The sequence below is a fragment of the Taudactylus pleione genome, unplaced genomic scaffold, assembly GCF_031769625.1.
Source record: "Taudactylus pleione unplaced genomic scaffold, aTauple2 ptg000214l, whole genome shotgun sequence".
NCBI lineage: Eukaryota > Metazoa > Chordata > Amphibia > Anura > Myobatrachidae > Taudactylus > Taudactylus pleione.
The window spans coordinates 9,837,034-9,855,936 of NW_028284616.1; the positions used below are offsets into that span (position 1 = coordinate 9,837,034).

General features: G+C 44.2%; 1 protein-coding gene across 3 annotated transcripts in view; it reads left to right on the forward strand.

Moving 5' to 3' along the window:
• Window positions 1–7,504: 7,504 nt before the first annotated feature.
• MIER2 (MIER family member 2) overlaps window positions 7,505–18,903 on the forward strand; it is a 29,270-nt gene continuing 17,871 nt past the window's right edge. Inside the window, exons 1-6 of one of the 3 annotated variants that reach the window (XM_088478440.1) lie at window positions 7,505–7,609; window positions 8,756–8,841; window positions 8,922–9,053; window positions 9,167–9,251; window positions 10,502–10,542; window positions 18,310–18,373. In XM_088478440.1, coding sequence (XP_088334566.1) covers window positions 9,194–9,251; window positions 10,502–10,542; window positions 18,310–18,373 — 163 coding nt within the window. In that variant the 5' untranslated portion in view covers window positions 7,505–7,609; window positions 8,756–8,841; window positions 8,922–9,053; window positions 9,167–9,193. Of the gene's footprint in view, window positions 7,610–7,673; window positions 7,726–8,105; window positions 8,125–8,755; window positions 8,842–8,921; window positions 9,054–9,166; window positions 9,252–10,501; window positions 10,543–18,309; window positions 18,374–18,903 lie in introns of those variants that run through there. The other 2 variants (XM_088478438.1, XM_088478439.1) reach the window with 2 other exon arrangements.

The following is an 18,903-nucleotide window of genomic DNA, read 5'->3' on the forward strand; positions in this document are numbered from 1 at the left end:
CGGCCCTCAGAATAGGTTCCCTTATTTAGGTGCTGGTAAACTCCGGATGAAGCAGAGAAGACGTATAGCTTAGTTGACAGGCCGGGTCAGAACCAAACGGACTTAGACTGTACCAGGGAGCAGGCGTAAACAGGTCACAGGGAATAGCCGAAGTCCAGACCAGATGCAGTACCAGGGGTCAGGAGAAATCAGGGTCACAAACGAAACCAAGGCCAGGAACAGGTAACGGAATATAACAGGAACGCTGGAGTCTGGTAAATGAGCCTGATAGCAGTGGTGGTTTTCTGCACAAAGGAGCCACAGGTTAGAACTGAACTCTAGGAAGCAACACTTTGCACGGGCACCAGTGGGAGTTCTCACAGGGGATATGACCCTGCTGCAAGTCCCTGATAGGCTGCTGAGGTCAGCTGAGGCAGGAGCACTCTCACTGGAAGAATGCTATCAGCTGACATAGTGCATGATGGTATTGTCACTGCATGGTTCCTGAACAAGGTCAGACAGAAATCCTGACCTGCAGCAAATGGCAAGGTAAGTCACACAATTTGTGCAGAGTGTGACACAAAGTTTTTGTATCTACTTGAGGCTTATTTTTCCCGTAAGTCCGCAAATGAGCCTACCAAGTTAGTTACGGCTGGAACTACTATGGACGGTAATCCTTGAAAATCATCTCATGGATGCCTACCATAGACTAAATGGAGTGGAATCAGAACATTGATACCTGAAGTTATGCGAAAACTCTGCCCAAGGTAAAAGATCGAGCCAGTCATCCTATGAAGATACAAAAAGTCTGATGTTTCCAGCTCTTGATTCACCCTCTCTGTTTAACCATTTGTTTGTGGGTGATAGGCAGAAGAGAACTTTAACTTAATTCCGCAGGATGCACACAGTGCTCTCCAAAACTTGGCTACGAATTGTACCACTTGATTGATACTATCTCTTTGTGCAAACCATGTAGCCTGAAGATGTCTCGGATGAATATCTTTGCCAATTGTGGGAGCAGAAGGAAGACCGACTAGGGGAATAAAATGGGTCCTCTTTGAGAATCGATCCACAACCACCCAAATGGTGTTCTGTCCCTTGGACGGTGGTAATTCTGAAATAATATTCATAGAGAAGTGTGTCTATGGAGCAACTGGAACGGGCAAAGGACATAATGGTCCGACTTTACTGCGAGTGACTGTATGCTGAGCACACTTGACACAGGACATGATGAACTCTCGATCCGTCTTTCTTCATGGTATGCCACCAGTAAGATCGCTGCAAAATTTTAGTCTTAAGAATGCCTGAATGCCCAGAAAAAAAGGGAGGTATGGGCCCATGTCAGTAAGCTTTTACGCAGTTGTGGAGCAAGATTTTGCCTGGTTTGGGAGACAGGAGTTGAGTGGGAGCAAAGACAAGAGGGTCCAGGATTGGGCGAACTTGAGGTTGAACCTCTTCCTCTTGTGCAGATAGAAAAGACTGAGACTGGGCATCAGCTTTCTTCTTCAGGACTCCAGGGCAGAAGTGAAGCTTGAAGTCAACCTAGAGAAGAAAGTCAAACCTAGAGAAGAAGAGGGACCAACGAGCTTCTCTGGCATTTAAATCGATGAACTGTTCGGAGGTAAACCAAATTTTTATGATCTGTAATGATGGTGACAGGGAATCTTGTACCCTCCAGAAGGTGTCGCCACTCTTCCAATGACAAGCGCATAGCTAGTAATTCCTGGTCACCAATGGCATAATTTTTCTCAGTCTGAGAAAATTTTCGCAAGAGGAATGGGTGAGTCTTCCCATCCTCAGCAGTTTGAGTGAGCAGAGCTCCCACCCCCACCGAAGAGACATCAACTTCCAGAATGAAAGGCTTTCCAAGTTGTGCTTGGCGAAGGATTGGTGCCATGGAGAATACTCTTTTAGATTTTGAAACGCCATTACTGCCGAAGGGGGCCAACAGGAAGGATTGGCTCCCTTCTTAGGGAGAGCTGTGATTGGAGCAACCAGAGTGTTTAGAAATAAATCATCTATAATAATTAGAAAACCCTAAAAATTGCTGGGTAGCTTTCAGGAAGTTAGGTTGAGGCCAGTCCTGGATGGCACTCAGTTTGTCTGGATCCATCTGTAGAGAATCTCCAGAGGTGATGTGCCCCAGGAATGGCATGCAGGATTGCTCAAAGAGACATTTGGAAATCTTTCCATACAGATAGTGGTCACAAAGACGGGATAAAATCTCTCGTAGATGAAATCGGTGTAACTGCAGATCCTTGGAAAAATTTAAATGTCGTCTAGATAGACCACAACGAACTTGTAAAGGACGTCCCTGAAAATTTCATTCACATAACCTTGGAACTCTGCTGGTGCATTACATAACCCAAAAGGCATTACTAAGTATTCAAAGTGGCCATCTCGTGTGTTGAATGCGGTTTTCCACTCATCCCCCGCCTTGATGCGCATCAAGTTGTGGACCCCATGAATATCCAATTTTGTAAAAAAGTGAGCTCCACGAACCTTGTCAAAAGTTCCAAGATGAGTGGCAGCGGGTATCGGTTCTTGATAGTAATTAGATTGAGTCCGTGGTAATCTATGCAGGGTCTGAGTCCCCCGTCCTTCTTCTCAACAAAGAAGAATCCAGCCCCAGCAGAAGAGGATGGTCTGATAAACCCTTTGGATAGGTTTTCTTTAATGTAGTCGGACATGGCAGCTGTTTCCGGAACCGAAAGAGGGTAAATTCGGCCACGAGGTGGCATTTTCCCAGGAATGAAATCAATGCCACAGTCCCAAGAACGATGAGGAGGTAATTTGTCGGCAGCCTGTTCATTAAAAGTGTCAGAAAAATCCTGATATGGATCCGGCAGACGGGAATCTGTAAGGACTTTTAATTGATCAGGAGTAGGAGGCTTAAAAGCAGGTCCGGTAGAAACTTGATAGATACGTACAGGAAGCACACGAGACAGACATTGATGAAAACAGCCTGGATCCCAAGCCAGGATTTGCATATTAGACCAATTCTGTGTAGGGTTATGTCTTTTAAGCAAAGGCAGACCTAAAACTAGTTCGTAGGAGGTTCTAGGTAGGACTAAGAATTTTAAAATTTCTTGATGAAGGCATCCTACTCGGAGGGACACCGGGTGGGTAACAGAAGAAATGGAATCTCCCAGAATGACGTTGCCATCTAACCCCAATAGGGTCAGCTTTCTGGGTAGAGAGACTGGTATACCCAGGGCACGTACCAAGGATTCTGAAATTAACTTTTCGGCGGCTCTGGAATCCACCAAGGCTTTCAACTCTTAGGTCCTTGACTGGTAGGAAAGGGACACAGATAACAGACTATCCATTAAATGGGACGGCTTGATCACTACCTCCAACTGGACGCTCCCAGAACAGCTAGGGTCTCGCGTTTCCCCGCAAGAGGACAATTCTTGAGAACATGGTACGGAGCTGCACAGTAGAGGCAGAGCTTATTCTGGAACAGACAGGTTCGCTCAGCCGTGGTTAGCCTGAATTTATTAACCTGCAAAGATTCTTCCTTACTCATTGCTGGACAAGAGGAATGTGCATCCAATAACAACCGATCTCGAAAACTATCCTCTCGTCCTCTAATAGCCAATCTTTCTCTATGACGTAAGTCAATCTTAATACAGAGAGATTACTTCGGAGAAGGACTCTGGAAGATACCGAGAGGCTAACTCATCTTTCATCTTTTCTGAGAGACCATGTAAAAAGGCAGCCTTGAGGGCCTCTTCGTTCCATTTTAATTCTGAAGAAATGGTTTGAAATTAGACCACATACTGTCCCACGGTATAGGTCCCTTGTCGGACTCGAAGGAGATCAGAAGAAGCCAAGGCAGTGTGGCCCGGCTCGTCAAAGATTCCCTTGAAAGAGGAAATAAAGATCTCATAGCTCGTTCCCATAATGGGGAGACCCAATCCAAAGCACTCCAGTCAGCAGGAAATAATATAAGCCACTTTTGACCTAGACGTCGGGAAATTCTGTGGCAGGCATTCAAACTGAATCTCACATTGGTTGATGAAACCGCGGCAACGTCTTGGGTTTCCATCAAAGCATTCAGGGATGCCAACTGAAGACGAGACTTCTGTGTCACTGGAACTGGCCTGGAGGATTTGAAGGTGCAGACACGGTGGGAGGAAATAACATGGCCAAGGTTGATTGGATGGAAAGTAGTTGCCCGGAGAGCTCTAGTAAATATTGAGCCACTTGATGTTGCGCTGCCTCCTGATTATCCATGCGAGATCTTGCAATGCCCCTGCACCCTGGGATCCTGAAGCTTCCATTAAGCCTGTACAAACTGTCGCAACTGGCTCAGGAGGATCTCCTACTGAGGAGCTGAAAGCTGAGGTCCCGGGTTGTGGAAGGAATCGGAGGTGAGGAGCCTGGATGTATGTCCTCCTCATCCACAAGTATCGGATGTTGGCGAGACCTGACCAAAGGCACGGAGTCAAATCTGCTGGGAGGTGTTCACCAGTGACCCCTCCAAGCGGGATATGGGTTTAAGCTGCACCCAGCAAGCAGGTTGCGGCCCTTTGGTCAGGTATCCGATACAGGTGGGAAATGGAGGGAGATAACACTGATGAGGCCCAGGAGAGTGTACTTCTGAAAGAAGCACTAGTGAGGATTCTGAACTTGGATATTGTACTGAGTGTGCAGGCAAGGTATCAGACGCACCGCTGACACAGGAAAGTGAAACTGTAGTTGTACTCGGAGGATGTACAGAGTACACGGGCAAGGTAATAGACACACCACTGGCACCGGAGAGTGAAACTGTGGTTGTACTCGGAGGATGTACAGAGTACACGAGCAAGGCATCCAGATGCACCGCTGGCACAAAAGAGTAACTAGAAATGACTCAAGAGCAGAATAGCAAGGGAAGCTGGAACGAAGTAACGGTAAACAAACACTAGTAGAAAGTAAGTTGAGCCCAGTAATATACCCCAAGGTAGCAGTCCATTGGAGGACAGCGTCAGCTGACAACCATGCTACCATTGGACAAAGGGTCAGTCAGGTGATGAAGACTGTCATGGCTGCGCCCATGATGGCAACCTCAGTAACCAAGTCAGGGAGCAGCACATGGATGTCCAAATGCACCTAAGGCATAATTCTCAGCGCGTCACTCGCCACCGCACCTGACTTCTGACCACATGAGAAGTCAGGGGAAGTCGGCGCTGTGGTGAGTAACGGCCAATCCTAGGCCGAAGCCTGACAATTAGATTGAAATCTTGGGAATTTGGAGGCCAAACTCTTTGCATGTTCTTTAAACCATTCCTAAACAATGTTTGCAGTGTAACAGGGCTCATAATCCAACGGAAATAAGCCACTGCTTTTAGGAAATACAGTTGTCATGAAGGGGTGTACTTGGTCTGCAGCAATATTTAGGTGGTACTTTTCAAAGTAACATCCACATAAATGCCAGGACCAAAGGTTTCCCAACAGAATATTGCCCAGAGTATGACACAGCTTCTGCTGACTTGCCTTTTTTCCATAGCGCATCCTGGTGCCATCTCTTCCCCAGGTAAATAATGCACACGCACCCGGCCATCCACACGATGTAAAAGAAAATGTGAATAATCAGATCAGGCCACCTTCTTCCATTATTGTATGGTCCAGTTCTTACACTCACGTGCCCATTGAAGGCACTTTCGGTGGGGGGGGGGGGGGGACAGGGGTCAGCACGAGCACTCTGTCCATTCTGCAATGCATTGTTTTCTCTCACCTTTCTATCATAGAAAGCTTTTTTTTCAGCAATTTGTGCTATAGTAGCCCTTCTGTGGGATTGGACCAGACGGGCTAGCATTAGCTTCCCAAGCACATCAATGAGCCTCGGGCGCCCATGATCCTGTCGCCGGATCACAGGTTGTCCTTCCATGGACCACTTTTGTTAGGTACTAACCACTGCATATCAACAAGACCTGCCGTTTTGGAGATGCTCTGACATAGGCGTCTAGCCATCATAATTTGGCCCTTGTCAAAGTCGCTCAGACCCTTTTCTTTGCCTATTTTTCCTGCTTTCAATACATCAACTTCAAGAACTAAGTGTTCATTTGCTGCCTAATATATCGAACCCCTTCACAAGCGCTATTGTAGCGAGATAATCATTGTTATGGCTGATTGGTGCATATAGCAAATAAGGGACCTACACCCTACATAAGTTGAAAGCTAGTTCACACTATCTCTATAGCCACTGTTAATTTATTTCTATAGACAGGTAAAAACAGTAGAGGTTGAGTCACTATTTTCATTGGTTGATGTTTGTAGTTTAGTGCCGTGTAAATCAATGAAGATTAATTACCTACTAGGCATCCTAGGCAACAGTCTATCGTCCATTAGGTATCGGTAGTCATGTCTCAAGTTGTTTAGCGAAGCTGGTGACTTCAGTTGTGCTAAATGCATCCTCTATTTACATCCAGTCGGCTACCTCAAATGGAGATGCATCCTCTGACACAATGGACCTTATACTGAGACGTACATACGCCTGTTAACGGAGTGTATATTGCATGTTTTTGCACTGTGCCTGCCCCAGATCACAGTGTAAGCAGGTACAGGCAATTAAAAGTCAAACGCATTTCTCCACTTACGACTGAAGATGCAGGACAATGCTGTAACATACCTCCCAACATTGTCAGGATGAGAGTTGGGACTCTGTACATGCCTTTGGCACTCGCGCACAAAAAGGGAGTGTGAGCTCAAATGAGAGGAGTGTTGCCTCATTATACGCCCCCGTTTTCTTCACTCTGGGGGCGCGCACACTCCTGGAGATGCTGGGCGGCCCCCAGGCTCTCACTGGCATCTATTCAACCACTGCTCTGCTGTGGTGGTAAGGCTGGGAGTGCCCCCCCCCATGCGGGACACTGTGGCCCGCAGGTGGGACAGTCCCAGAAAAGCGGGACAGTTGGGAGGCATGCTGTGTAACAAAGCATTCTCACGTAGGTAACGTTCAGTGAGGGCATTCTGAATCAACAATGTTGACACATCTGTGGTATATGCAGAGTTGGAGGTAAACATAAGTACACATTTCATTCTTCTAGTACAAGTGACACTGATGGTAGCTAGCAAACTAAACAGTTAGGGGTCAGGCTCACTGCAAGATGCACACAATTCACAAGGAGTGAATAGACACATTTTTATCCATGCACTTTAAGTGAGATCAGTTCATTCATATTTCCCCTGAGAGCTTTATAGTCAATATGGGTTGAAAATATTCAACTCTCCATGAATTACAATAACCCCTATATCTTCTATAGGTAACAAATGTCTTCATATGCAGTGGTTTCCACCTCTGGGCAATGTTAAATGTACTGCGTTATAATTGCTTCTAATGGTTTACACTTCATTCTCTGACAGAGCACATGTATACTGCCCGCATGTCAGTGATGTTGATCTATTCTCCATCTCCCCCTCCTGTGGTGGCGGCTGCTGGTGACGGTGACCACTATCTACAGCGCGCTCACACTCAGCGTCTCAGTCAGTGTCGGTAATGGGGGTCTCACAGGCTCTGAGCCCATGCGCGTCACGTGACGCCCCTACCTGGGCCACGCCCCTCCTTCCGCCTGGTCGCCAATCGTGTTCGCCGTTCACATCCGGGCCACGCTGCTCCTCCTGCTCCGGTGCTCGGCGGCTGGAGGTAACCGGGACTAGGGTGTGGCACCACCGGGGCTGACTCCGCCCGGGGGACCCTGCGGGGAGGGGACAGAGCGATGTATGCGGCACACTGGGTCCTGGCGGAAGGTTTACCTATGTGTGAGATACATAATATAGTGCAGTCACTCACGTAGGGTCTGTGGCGGATAGGGTAACGGTCATTCGTGTCGGTATCCGTGCCCTGTGCTGTACGTGTAGCCGCGCGCCTATAGACCTGTCACAGCCCCGCGTGTGTCACTCAGTGATAATAAAGACCCGGTGAGTACCGGCTGCTGCCTGCCTGTGCTCTCCTGTACGGAGGCTGCGCTGCTGCCGGTCCTACACAGGTGTCCGTAGAGTAGCAGTCAAGTAGCAGCTGGTATCACTGCTGTATGCGAAGAGCACATTTACACTGTATCCATCCTGTGTGTAATGTGAGCATCTCCCCCCGGTAATGTACCAGCCCTGCATCGCCGGGGCACGGCTCTATACTTGGTGGAAGAATAATCTACCGTAGAAGTAATTATGTAGCACTACAGACAACTCTATATGTACATAAAATGGGAGGCAATTATATATAAGGCCAAATACCAAAGAGTCATTGTGCGGTCCTTAAGAGCCTATAGCCCAATACATCGTTTAAAATCATTTCAAAAGGTTCCTTTGTGGAGGTGAAATAATGAAAATCTAAAAATTCCTAGAGAAATGGGCTTTACCACTGTATGTATTCATTTGTTCAGTTGATTAACTTTGTTCTTTTGGAAATGCTGCAAGGGACTTGACTGTGAAAATAAGAAGTCTAGGATCCAGAGCCCCATGATGCTATAGTCAGTGAGCGATAGCTGCTATTCATGAAATCATGCCAGAACACCTCATTTTATTACAATTGATGCTTTGGTTTCTTTGACTACAGCTGCAAACAATAATTAGATTTGTAGCCATGCTGTAAATCCTGTATGTGTTTTTTTTTTTTTTAAAGACTCTGCAATTGTTAATAGATAAAAGGACTAGGCACCTATAAGAATTATTGAAGTCTCTGATGGGAATGCATGTATTTTGTGTGGTTTTAGGGACACCATCTGGTTTACATGCAGTACTACAGCCAATTTATTTCAAACTGTAACCTCTTCACCTCCTTTGTATCCTTTAGTGGTCCACTGCCAAAAAGGGTTAATATTAACTGAGACCCTGGCGCAGGAGGAGCAGCAAGCATCCTGGGCCACTCGGGACATACAGGTAAGAGGTTAATGAAGTTTAGAGAGATAGCTGTGAATGTTTTTTGATGTGTGGTCGAACTGGGCATATTCTTGTTTCAGGTGCAAGAAGAGGAGCTGGCATTCCAGGATTTATTGTCATTTTATGGCTATGAAGCATCAGACCCTTTATCAGACAGTGAAATAGAGAATACTCTATCTGAATCCACGCAACCCCTTGTTTGTCTGCACCAGGTAAGAACCACAATGCAAACTGTATCTGGATTTATGTAGTCTAAACTGTCTTATAAATACAGTTTTTTGTGTGTTTAAGATTGTACATAGTTCCCTATTATGTCCTTTCTCAGGATCAAGTTTCCACACAGTCTACACAAATGTCTCCATCCCTGGCTACTGGAGGGCCCACAGATCTCTCCCCCTGCTTTGCTGACTGTGAGTATATGGAAAATATATTTGTGAAAATAAGGTGGGATAAAAATTATTCTCCCACTTGCAGGATTAAGGGTTTGTGGCGAGTTATAGTGCTGTGCAATGCATTTTCTTTTTAAGACAGAGCAAAGATTAGGCACATTTCACTTTCTACAATATATTCAAATCTTCACTTTAATTATTTCACTTCAAATACAATGCTCCTATTTCTCAAATTGTACTTAACCACAATTTAAGAGGTGTAGGGGAGACACTCCTGTAAACTGATTAGTCATGGAAAAATGTGTTCCAGTCATACTCGCCTGAATACGTGTTGCTTTTTTTTTCTTTTAGCAATGTACATAGTTTTCTGTCAAGTCAATACATCTAATTCAGATACTCCACCTCATAGCTGCAATAGGAATTAATAGAAACTGCTGCTACCCCTGGCGGAACCACTTCACTGTTGCAACAGTAATGTATTCAGAACGCAGACCACTGGGTAAAAATAAAATTTCCTGTAGGTCAAGTGTGTCAACATTTATTCAACAATACATAAGTACAGGTCTTTTTTTCATTGTTGAATAATTTAACTTTGACACACTTGGTTTGTTGGATTGTTTTTCTTCCAGCGTTTTACCAACTAAATAAATAGGCAGATCATAGGAAAACAAACTTTTGAGATTGCCAAATGTGTGCTAAATATATTTTCATAGATCTTTCATCACGCAGAGGTTTTTTTTAAATAAAGTACTATGCAGGGCTCCAATTGTGTGCCATAGGCCTGTGAACCGTGTAAAGCTGTCTCCATCTCAGAAAAAAAGAACTCCCCCTATGTGTGCCACTGATTCTGGATGACATGCAACTGGGGTCTTAGCTAGGGGCTAAATGTTTTACTGATTAGAGCAGGGGTCTTCAAACTTGGCCCTCCAGATGCTGTGGAACTACACATCCCAGCATGCACTGCACATAGTTTTAGCATGCTGTTATATCAAAAAGGTGACAGTGCATGCTGGGATGTGTAGTTCCACAGCAGCTGGAGGGCCAAGTTTGAAGACCCCTGGATTAGAGGGTAATGCAGTTTTATAAATTTTAGATGCAAGGGTTTCTAAAACATGATATTTGCCCTTGTATATGATAGAATTGTAAACAAAGTTAAAAGTTGTTTGAGCACTGAAGCTTGGAATTCAGTCGGCACCACTAATATCTAGTTATGTAGTCCCTGGGATCTTGATGCTGTGGAATTAATTTCAGAATTGTTTCTATTTCAACAGCTCCAGATGACTGGACAGTGGAGTCTGAGATGAGGGCTGAGGTAAACCTCATATAAGGACATGTTTTAAAAAAATACTCCTTCATATATCTAAACAGTACCAATATATGTGGAGACAGTCGCTCCTAAAGACATGAAAACTAAAAGCATTTTACACTTTTGTTAATTTTTCACCTTAATCTAGTAGAAACAAAGCGCCATATTTATAAATGTTAGCGCCTGCCTATTTTGTTTGCTAGATGCACTCTGCAACTAAAAAAACTTCTGTCTTCAAAGTACAGTAGAGGCCATATGCATTCATCTGCTATAACAGTGAAGCAAGCGTAGCAACCATTTTCGCTGTGGATTTCAAACAAGAAGCACTTAAGGCTTATTGGTGCTTTAACAAGGCTAGAGTGAAATGTCAGTATAAAATTTTTCATATAACAAAATTATTAACGTTCGATAATGATCAAATCAAAATAAATCAGGTTATTATTTCACATGGTGGAAAATTGAGCTAGAAGACTACCGTTTTTGGCATGCCTCAATTGATTACATGGCTAGTAATTTATGGTTTCATTTATTTATTTTTGAGAACCCTTAATTTTTCTTTTCGTATGCACTGTGGACCCTTCAGTAGAACAACCCTAACCAACTACATTACAAATCTTACATTACAAATCTGGCACATTATTTATTTTTTACTACTACATCAATACACAGTCCATCTTTTCCACCTAAATACAATGAACCACATAACTCCAGTGCTTTATTTATTAACCCAGTACATCTAAGATCTAACTATTTAACAAAAGCTGCTTATAAAGCATGGCTCTAGAAGTCACAGTAACCACACAGACAGATTGTACTTAAGTTCATGAAAAAGTAATTAGGCTACTACATTTGGCTTTTGAAGTCTACATAATTTGGTCCACCTTCTTAAAAAAATAACCTACATTTCACATACCATAGACCTCATTTAATGTTGCACATAAAGTATCTGGAATAGCAGCTGCTTTCCGTGTTAGGAAATCAATTCAGATCTCCATCTGTATTCAGAGTTGAGTCAGACAGATCTTTGAATAGTCCGCAGTTCTGTTTATATGCCCACAACAAGTTTATCCTGTGTCTGAACACCAGTTGCTGCCAAGTTACACCCACTCATTCACAAGTGAAGATATGGCCAGATCCATAGGATCCCCCGCACTTGATCTTAAGTTGTGTATGCAGGCCCCAATGCATACTCAGTTTGCTCAAACTAGTGAGATCCATCCACAGACAAAATTTTGTGCAACTCTGAATCAGGCCCCATATGAACTGCAATGCATCCATTCCACTACATCATACATTTTCTGGGAGTGATAGGTATCTCCAATGGGGAAGCTGTTTTTGTCACTTTCTTGAAGGGAAGCCCACATTACCCTATAGAGCTAACTCACACACTAACCCACACACACATTTTCTTTACATAGATCCTAGTTTGAGATCCTGTGGATGGCATGGACAGAGCCATGCCCATCCACAGAAATCTTGAGGCTCGGTACGTATGTCAGGTTGCGGCCTAGGATAGTCCGTTTCTTAGCTCCAGCGCCGGCTTCCCCTGATCTATAGAGCGGTCAGACGCCAGGTACGGCGGCGAGGGACGTGCTGAGGATTGTACCTAGGGTCTGCTAAGACGTCCATGTTCTTGCTCCGTGATGTGATTTCTGTGGTTGCCATTATGGATACAGCCATGACAGTTTCTTTTCACCTGACTAACCCTTTACCCAATGATAGCATTGGTTGCTGTCAGCTGACAGTGTCCTCCAATGGACTGCTACCTTAGGGTATATATACCGGGCTCTAGACAACAGGAAGTTGCCTGTACAACGTATTTACTTCCAGTGTAAGCTTGCTGTTGTAGCGTTCCAGGCCCCAAGCTCTGTTCTCTCTAGTGACATGTTCCTAGTGTGTTCTACGGCGTGTGTGCTCAGAACGTCTTCTGAGTACAATCTATTCAGAGGCATCTCCTATACTAACTCCGCGTCAAAAGCCACAGCGTGTGTACTTAGTACATTCATCAAGTACCATCTCGTGATACCTTTCTTCTGTGACAGTGCTGCATCTAAAGCCACAGTGTGTGTACTTAGTACATTCATCAAGTACCATCTCGTGATACCAATCATCTGTGCCAGTTCTGCGTCTGAAGCCGCAGTGGATGTATTTAAGTTCCATCTCATCACATCATCCTCCAGTGCCAGCTCTGTGTCTGAAAACCATTTAGTGTGTATTCTATACATCACTTTATTCAAAACCTCCAATATCTATCGCCTATGTTTCCCTGTGATAGTCTTCTTTCATTTGTTCCCACTTGTGGTGGATACCTGATCAAAGGGCAGCGACCTGCTTACTGGGTGCAGCTTAAGCCCAAATCCCGCTTGGAGAGGTCACACCTCCCAGTAAGTTTAGACTCCGCGCCTTTGGTCAGGTCTCGCCAACATTTGGTAACTAGTGGATGAGGTAGACACTGATCCAGGCTCCTCACCTCCTGTTCCCTCCTAAAGCTAGATCCACGTCTCCCAACTCCATGTCAGAGAAACAGCCTAGCCTGATCGTGACAGTTTGTACAGGCCCTATGGAAGCCATTGGATTACAGGCTGCAGGGGCGTTGCAAGATCTCCCTTTGAGAATCAGGAGGCAGCACAACATCAGGTGGCTCAATACCTCCAGGAACTCTCCGGTCAACTACTCACCATTCAGTTGACTCTGGTGAATATACTTCCTACTCCTTCTGGATCTGCTCCACCAAATCCTCCAGTATCAGTAACGCAAAAATCCTGTCTACAGTTGGCTTCTCCTGAGCGTTTTGATGGAAACCCCAGACGATACCAGGGTTTCATCAATCAATGCGAGATACAGTTCGAGTGCCTACCCCAGAATTTCCCCACTCCAAGGTCAAAGGTGGCATACATTATTTCTCTATCTGGGACCGCTCTGGACTGGGTCTCCCCACTATGGGAGCGAGAAGATCCTCTCGTTTCTAATTACGGTTAACTCCGGCTGAGCATACATGCCGATTCCAGAACAAGCTCTGCCTATATTGTGCAGCCCCTGATCATATTATCAAACTCTGCCCTCTCCTCTCGGAAAACTGGAAACCCTAACTGGCTCTGGGAGCGTCTGGTTGGGGGTGTTAACCAAGTCTTCCCATGAGATGGATAGTCTTCTACCGGTGTCTATTTGTTTCAAGTCCCAAACTAAAAATATTAAAGATTTGATAGACTCTGGAGCTGCTGGAAATTACACATGAACTAGAAATCCCAGTTCTTCCTCTTTCAAAAAAGTTGTCTCTTTCTTTAGTGAATGGCAATGTTATCCCTGGAGACGTTATATCTTCTGTTACACTACCTGTTTCACTTCGAGTGGGTTGCCACCATCAAGAAGAATTAGAATTCCTGGTTCTACCTAAGACTCCCCATGCTCTTGTTTTAGGTCTGCCTTGGCTGGAAGCCCACAACCCCAAACTGGACTGGTCCACCATGCATGTTCTGGCCTGGGGATCCCATTGTTTTCACCAGTGTCTTCCTTGTGTGGTTCCAGTATGAACTCAACAAGTTTCTACTACATCCTCCTTGAAGCTTCCTACATCTGATCAATTAATTTCCAAACCAGATTCTCGTTTACCCGAACCATATCAAGATTTCACTGACTTTTTTTTTGTGAACAAGCTGCGGACAAATTGCCTCCCCATCACCATTGGGACTGTAGCATTGATCTTATCTCTGGGAAGACACCACCACGTGTCTGTATCTATCTTCTTTCAGTTTCGGAAACAGCTGCTATGTCCGATTACATGAAAAAGAAAACTTTGCCATGGGTTTTATAACACAGTCTTCCTCTCCAGCTGGGGCTGGATTTCTTTGTTGAGAAAAAGATGGAGGTCTCAGACCCTGCATAGATTACCGTGGGCTGAATCTAATCACCATAAAAAAACAGGTATCCTTTGCCACTCATCTTGGAGCTTTTTGACAAGATGTTGTGGAGCATCCATTTTCACTAAATTGGATCTCCGGGGAGCCTACAATTTAATTCGTATCAAGACCGGAGACGAGTGGAAAACTGCTTTTAATACGCAAGACGGCCATTATGAATACTTGGTGATGTCTTTTGGCTTGTGTAATGCGCCAGCAGTCTTTCAAAGTTACATCAACAAAATCTTCCGAGATGTCCTTTACAAATTTGTTGTAATTTGTCTGGACGACATTTTAATTTTTTCAGAGAACTTGCAATTTCATCGCCTTCATGTCACAGTGATTCTGTCTCGTCTTCTAAGTCTTCATCTCTACGGGAACATTTCTAAATGCCTTTTCGAACAGTCCTCCATGCCATTTTTGGGGTATATTATATCAGGGAATTCTCTTCAAATGGATTCGGACAAGCTAAGAGCTATAGAAGATTGGCCCCAACCGCACTCCTTGAAAGCCGATTTCTTGGCTTTGACAATTATTATAGGAGATTCATTTTAAACTTTTCTACAATTGTTGCTCCTATCACGGCTCTGACCAAGAAGGGTGCTAACCCGTCTCGTTGGCCTCCTGCAGCAGTGGCTTCTTTCCAAGCCCTCAAACAGCCTTTTCTACTGCTCCAATTCTTTGTCAACCACAGCTTGAAAAACCCTTCACATTGGAAGTTGATGCCTCTTCTGTAGGGGTAGGAGCTGTACTATCTCAAGTTGCTGAAGATGGAAAGAATCATCCTTGTGGTTTCTTTTCTCGTAAATTCTCTCCGGCTGAGAAGAACTATGCCATAGGGTTCAAGAATTGTTGGCTATGAGATTGGCACTAGAGGAGTGGAGACACCTTTTGGAAGGCACCAAATTTCCTATTGCAATCATTACGGATCACAAAAATCTCCTTTATCTCAAGACAGCTCATCGTTTGAATCCCACTGGTCTCTTTACCAGATTTGATTTTAAAGTACAATTTCAGACTGGCATACAAAATAAAAAGGCTGATGCACTCTTCCCGGTCCTTCCTGCCTCCACAGGAAGCAAGTTCGTCCTATTCTAGACCCTCTCATTTTTGCTCACACCCAGGTGCATCCTCCTTCTCCTCTTCCTGGCAAGATTTTTGTGGCACCTGAGTTGCGGAAGAATCTGTTAACCTGGGCTCATGCTTCCTTGCTTGTTGGTCACTCAGGCATCCTCAAGACGTTTAAGTTTTTACAGTGCTCCTACTGGTGGCCCACTATGAAAGAAGATATCCTGGACTTTGTCTTCTGTGTCAAGTGTACCCAGCATAAGTCCATTCGCAAAAAAAATGGTTGGCCCGTTGCGTCTTTTGCCTATTCCTGGTGTTCCTTGGACTTATCTGTCGATGAATTTCATCTGAGTTACCACCCTCCAAGGTATATAATACTATTTGATAATGTAGTGGACCGATTTTCAAAAATGTTTATTCGTGATATCGTCTTCATGGACTACCAAAGGAGTTAGTTTCGGACCGAGGTGTGCAATTTGTGGACAAATTCTGGAGGGCTTTATGTGCCTCTTGTAGAATTAAACAGAAATTTCCCTCCGCCTATCACCCGCAGACAAATGGCCAAACTGAGAGGGTAAATCAGGAGTTGGAGACATTTCTGAGACTCTTTGTTTCTTCTTCTTAAGATAACTGGCTTAATCTATTGCCGTGGGCAGAGTTTGCCCACAGTTTTAGGTACCACTCTTCTTCAAACGCTACTCCATTTTTTACAGTATAGAAGACATTTCCCTACCATGGAAGTGCTTGTCGTCACTAATTTCGTGAAGTCACTGTCTGATACATGGAAAAACATTAATTCCTCTTTGAAAAAAGCTTCTAGTGATTACAAGAAATGTGCAGATCGTAAATGTCTGGCCGTTCCTCTTCTGAAGATTGGAGATAGCGTGTGGCTGTCAACTAAGAACATTTGAATAAAGGTTCCAAGCATGAAATTTGCTCCAAGCTTCACTGGACCAGATCACATTCTTAAAATCATGAATCCAGTGGTGTATAAACTTGAGCTACCTCCTCAGTTGAGGATTTCCAACACATTTCATGTTTCTCTTCTACGTCCATAAATCCTTAATCAATTTAAGCATTCTCCACCCAAGACTCCTCAAGTACAGACTCAGTTGGGAGTTGAATTTGAAGTTGAAAAGATCCTCGACTCTCGACACCAATTGAATTATCTGCAGTATCTCATTAATTGGAAGGGGTACGGACCTGAAGAACGAGCATGGATCAAAGCATCTGATGTCCATGCTCCACAGCTGGTTCAAGCATTCCATAAGAAGTTTCCTGATTAGCCTTGTGGGTATCCAGAGTCCACCCTGAAAGGTACTGTTAGGATGCTGCCTAGGATCGGCCGTTACTCACATCAGCGCCGGCTTCCCCTGATCTCTAGAGCAGTCAGACGCCAGGTACGGCGGCCAGTGACGTGCTGAGGATTATACCTAGGGTCTGCTAAGATGTCCATGTTCTCCCTCCGTGATGTGGTTTCTGCGGTTGCCGTTATGGACGTAGCCATGACAGTCTATTTTCACCTGTCTAACCCTTTATCCATTGATAGCCTTGGTTGCTGTCAGCTGACAGTGTCCTCCAATGGATTGCTACCTTAGGGTATATATAAAGGGCTCTGGACAACAGGAAGTTGCCTGTACAACGTATTTACTTCCAGTGTAAGCTTGCTGTTGAAGCGTTCCAGGTTCCAAGCTCTGTTCTCTCTAGTGACGTGTTCCTAGTGTGTTCTACGGTGTGTGTACGTTTTCTGAGTACAATCTATTCAGAGTCATCTCCTATACTAATGCGGCCCATACACGGTAAGATTTTTTAGACGATGTGCACGATTTCGATCGATCGCAACGATCAATCATGCACATCGTGTGTAGTTTATCATGCTGTACGACGGCGATGCGCGTCCCCGTCGTCGTACATCGGCATCGTAGATCTTATGGAAAAACCATAAGATCTACGATCCGTCATGCTGTTAAATAGGTAACCGAAGCATCTTGTAAGATGCATCGTTTACCATTCACAGCAGCATGCGATGCATAGGGCTGAATTTGAAAATGTATTGAGGTGTTGTACGTTTACAAATCGCCCCGTGTATGGCTGGCCAAACTCTGCGTCAAAAGCCACAGCGTGTGCACTTAGTACCTTTATCAAGTACCATCTCGTGATACCATTCTTCTGTGCCAGTTCTGCGTCTGAAAACCATTTAGTGTGTATTCTATACATCACTTTATTCAAAACCTGCAATATCTATCGCCTATGTTTCCCTGTGATAGTCTTCTTTCATTTGTTCCCACTTGTGCCTGATACCTGACCAAAGGGCCACAACCTGCTTACTGGGTGCAGCTTAAGCCCAAATCCCACTTGGAGAGGTCACTGGTGAACACCTCCCAGTATGTTAGACTCCGCGACTTTGGTCAGGTCTCTCCAACATCTGGTACTAGTGGATGAAGACACTGATCCAGGCCCCTCGCCTCCTGTTCCAAAAGCTGGATCCACGTCTTCCAACACCCTAGCCTAATCGTGACCGTTTCATGTCATGGATTCCTCCTAAAGTCATACGCTGTATTCTCATTGGTTCAGGTGACAAAATGCCTGCCTCCACTATGTAATGGCAGACATTTCGTTAAACAGAACAGTTTGTAATTGACACTGCAGGATCATCTGACCGCTTTAGAATACATTTTTCTAGATAAATGCAATTATAAAACTTGATGATCATACTTTTATTATTACTTTTTTAGAACTAATTTAGAATTTTCTGCTATTGGTTGAATAAATAGTAAATTTTAATAAATGTTACCCCTTTTTCTTGCAGGAGGCCATGTTTGGGTCTGAGCCTCAGCTCCCATATATGAGATATACCCCAACAGGTGGAAGAGGTAAGGTGATGTATGGAGATAACTGTGTATTGAATCATATATACCCATTCTACAGTATAGCGATAGGTTAGTGTCCATTTAGCAAAAGGGAAAAGAGATATTTGAATCTAGCTAATAGCTATGCAGTATATTTAAAAACATACTATGGATATTACTAAAGCATATATATATTACTGCAGATTTTTTGGCCAGTCAGTCTGGTAGAGGTAATTGGCTTCAAACTGCAGAGTGTATGGTCCCAAAAAGGCTTTATTAATACCGATCAACATCATATCAGGATCTGTCAGATGTTAAACAATAGAGGACATAGAGCTGGTCGGGCAACAACTTAATGTGTATAGGGTCATTGTTTGACTGTACTAATGGTGACCTGTCAAATCTGGATGCAGAATAGGTGGGTTGTTTGCAAGTGGCCAAGATCCTACCTGCACATTGGTTGTGCATGTTCAATCAACTTTTCTTAACAATACTATTTGAATATGTGTGCCATTTGATTACATAGTAGACCTTTTATTCAATGATTTACAGGA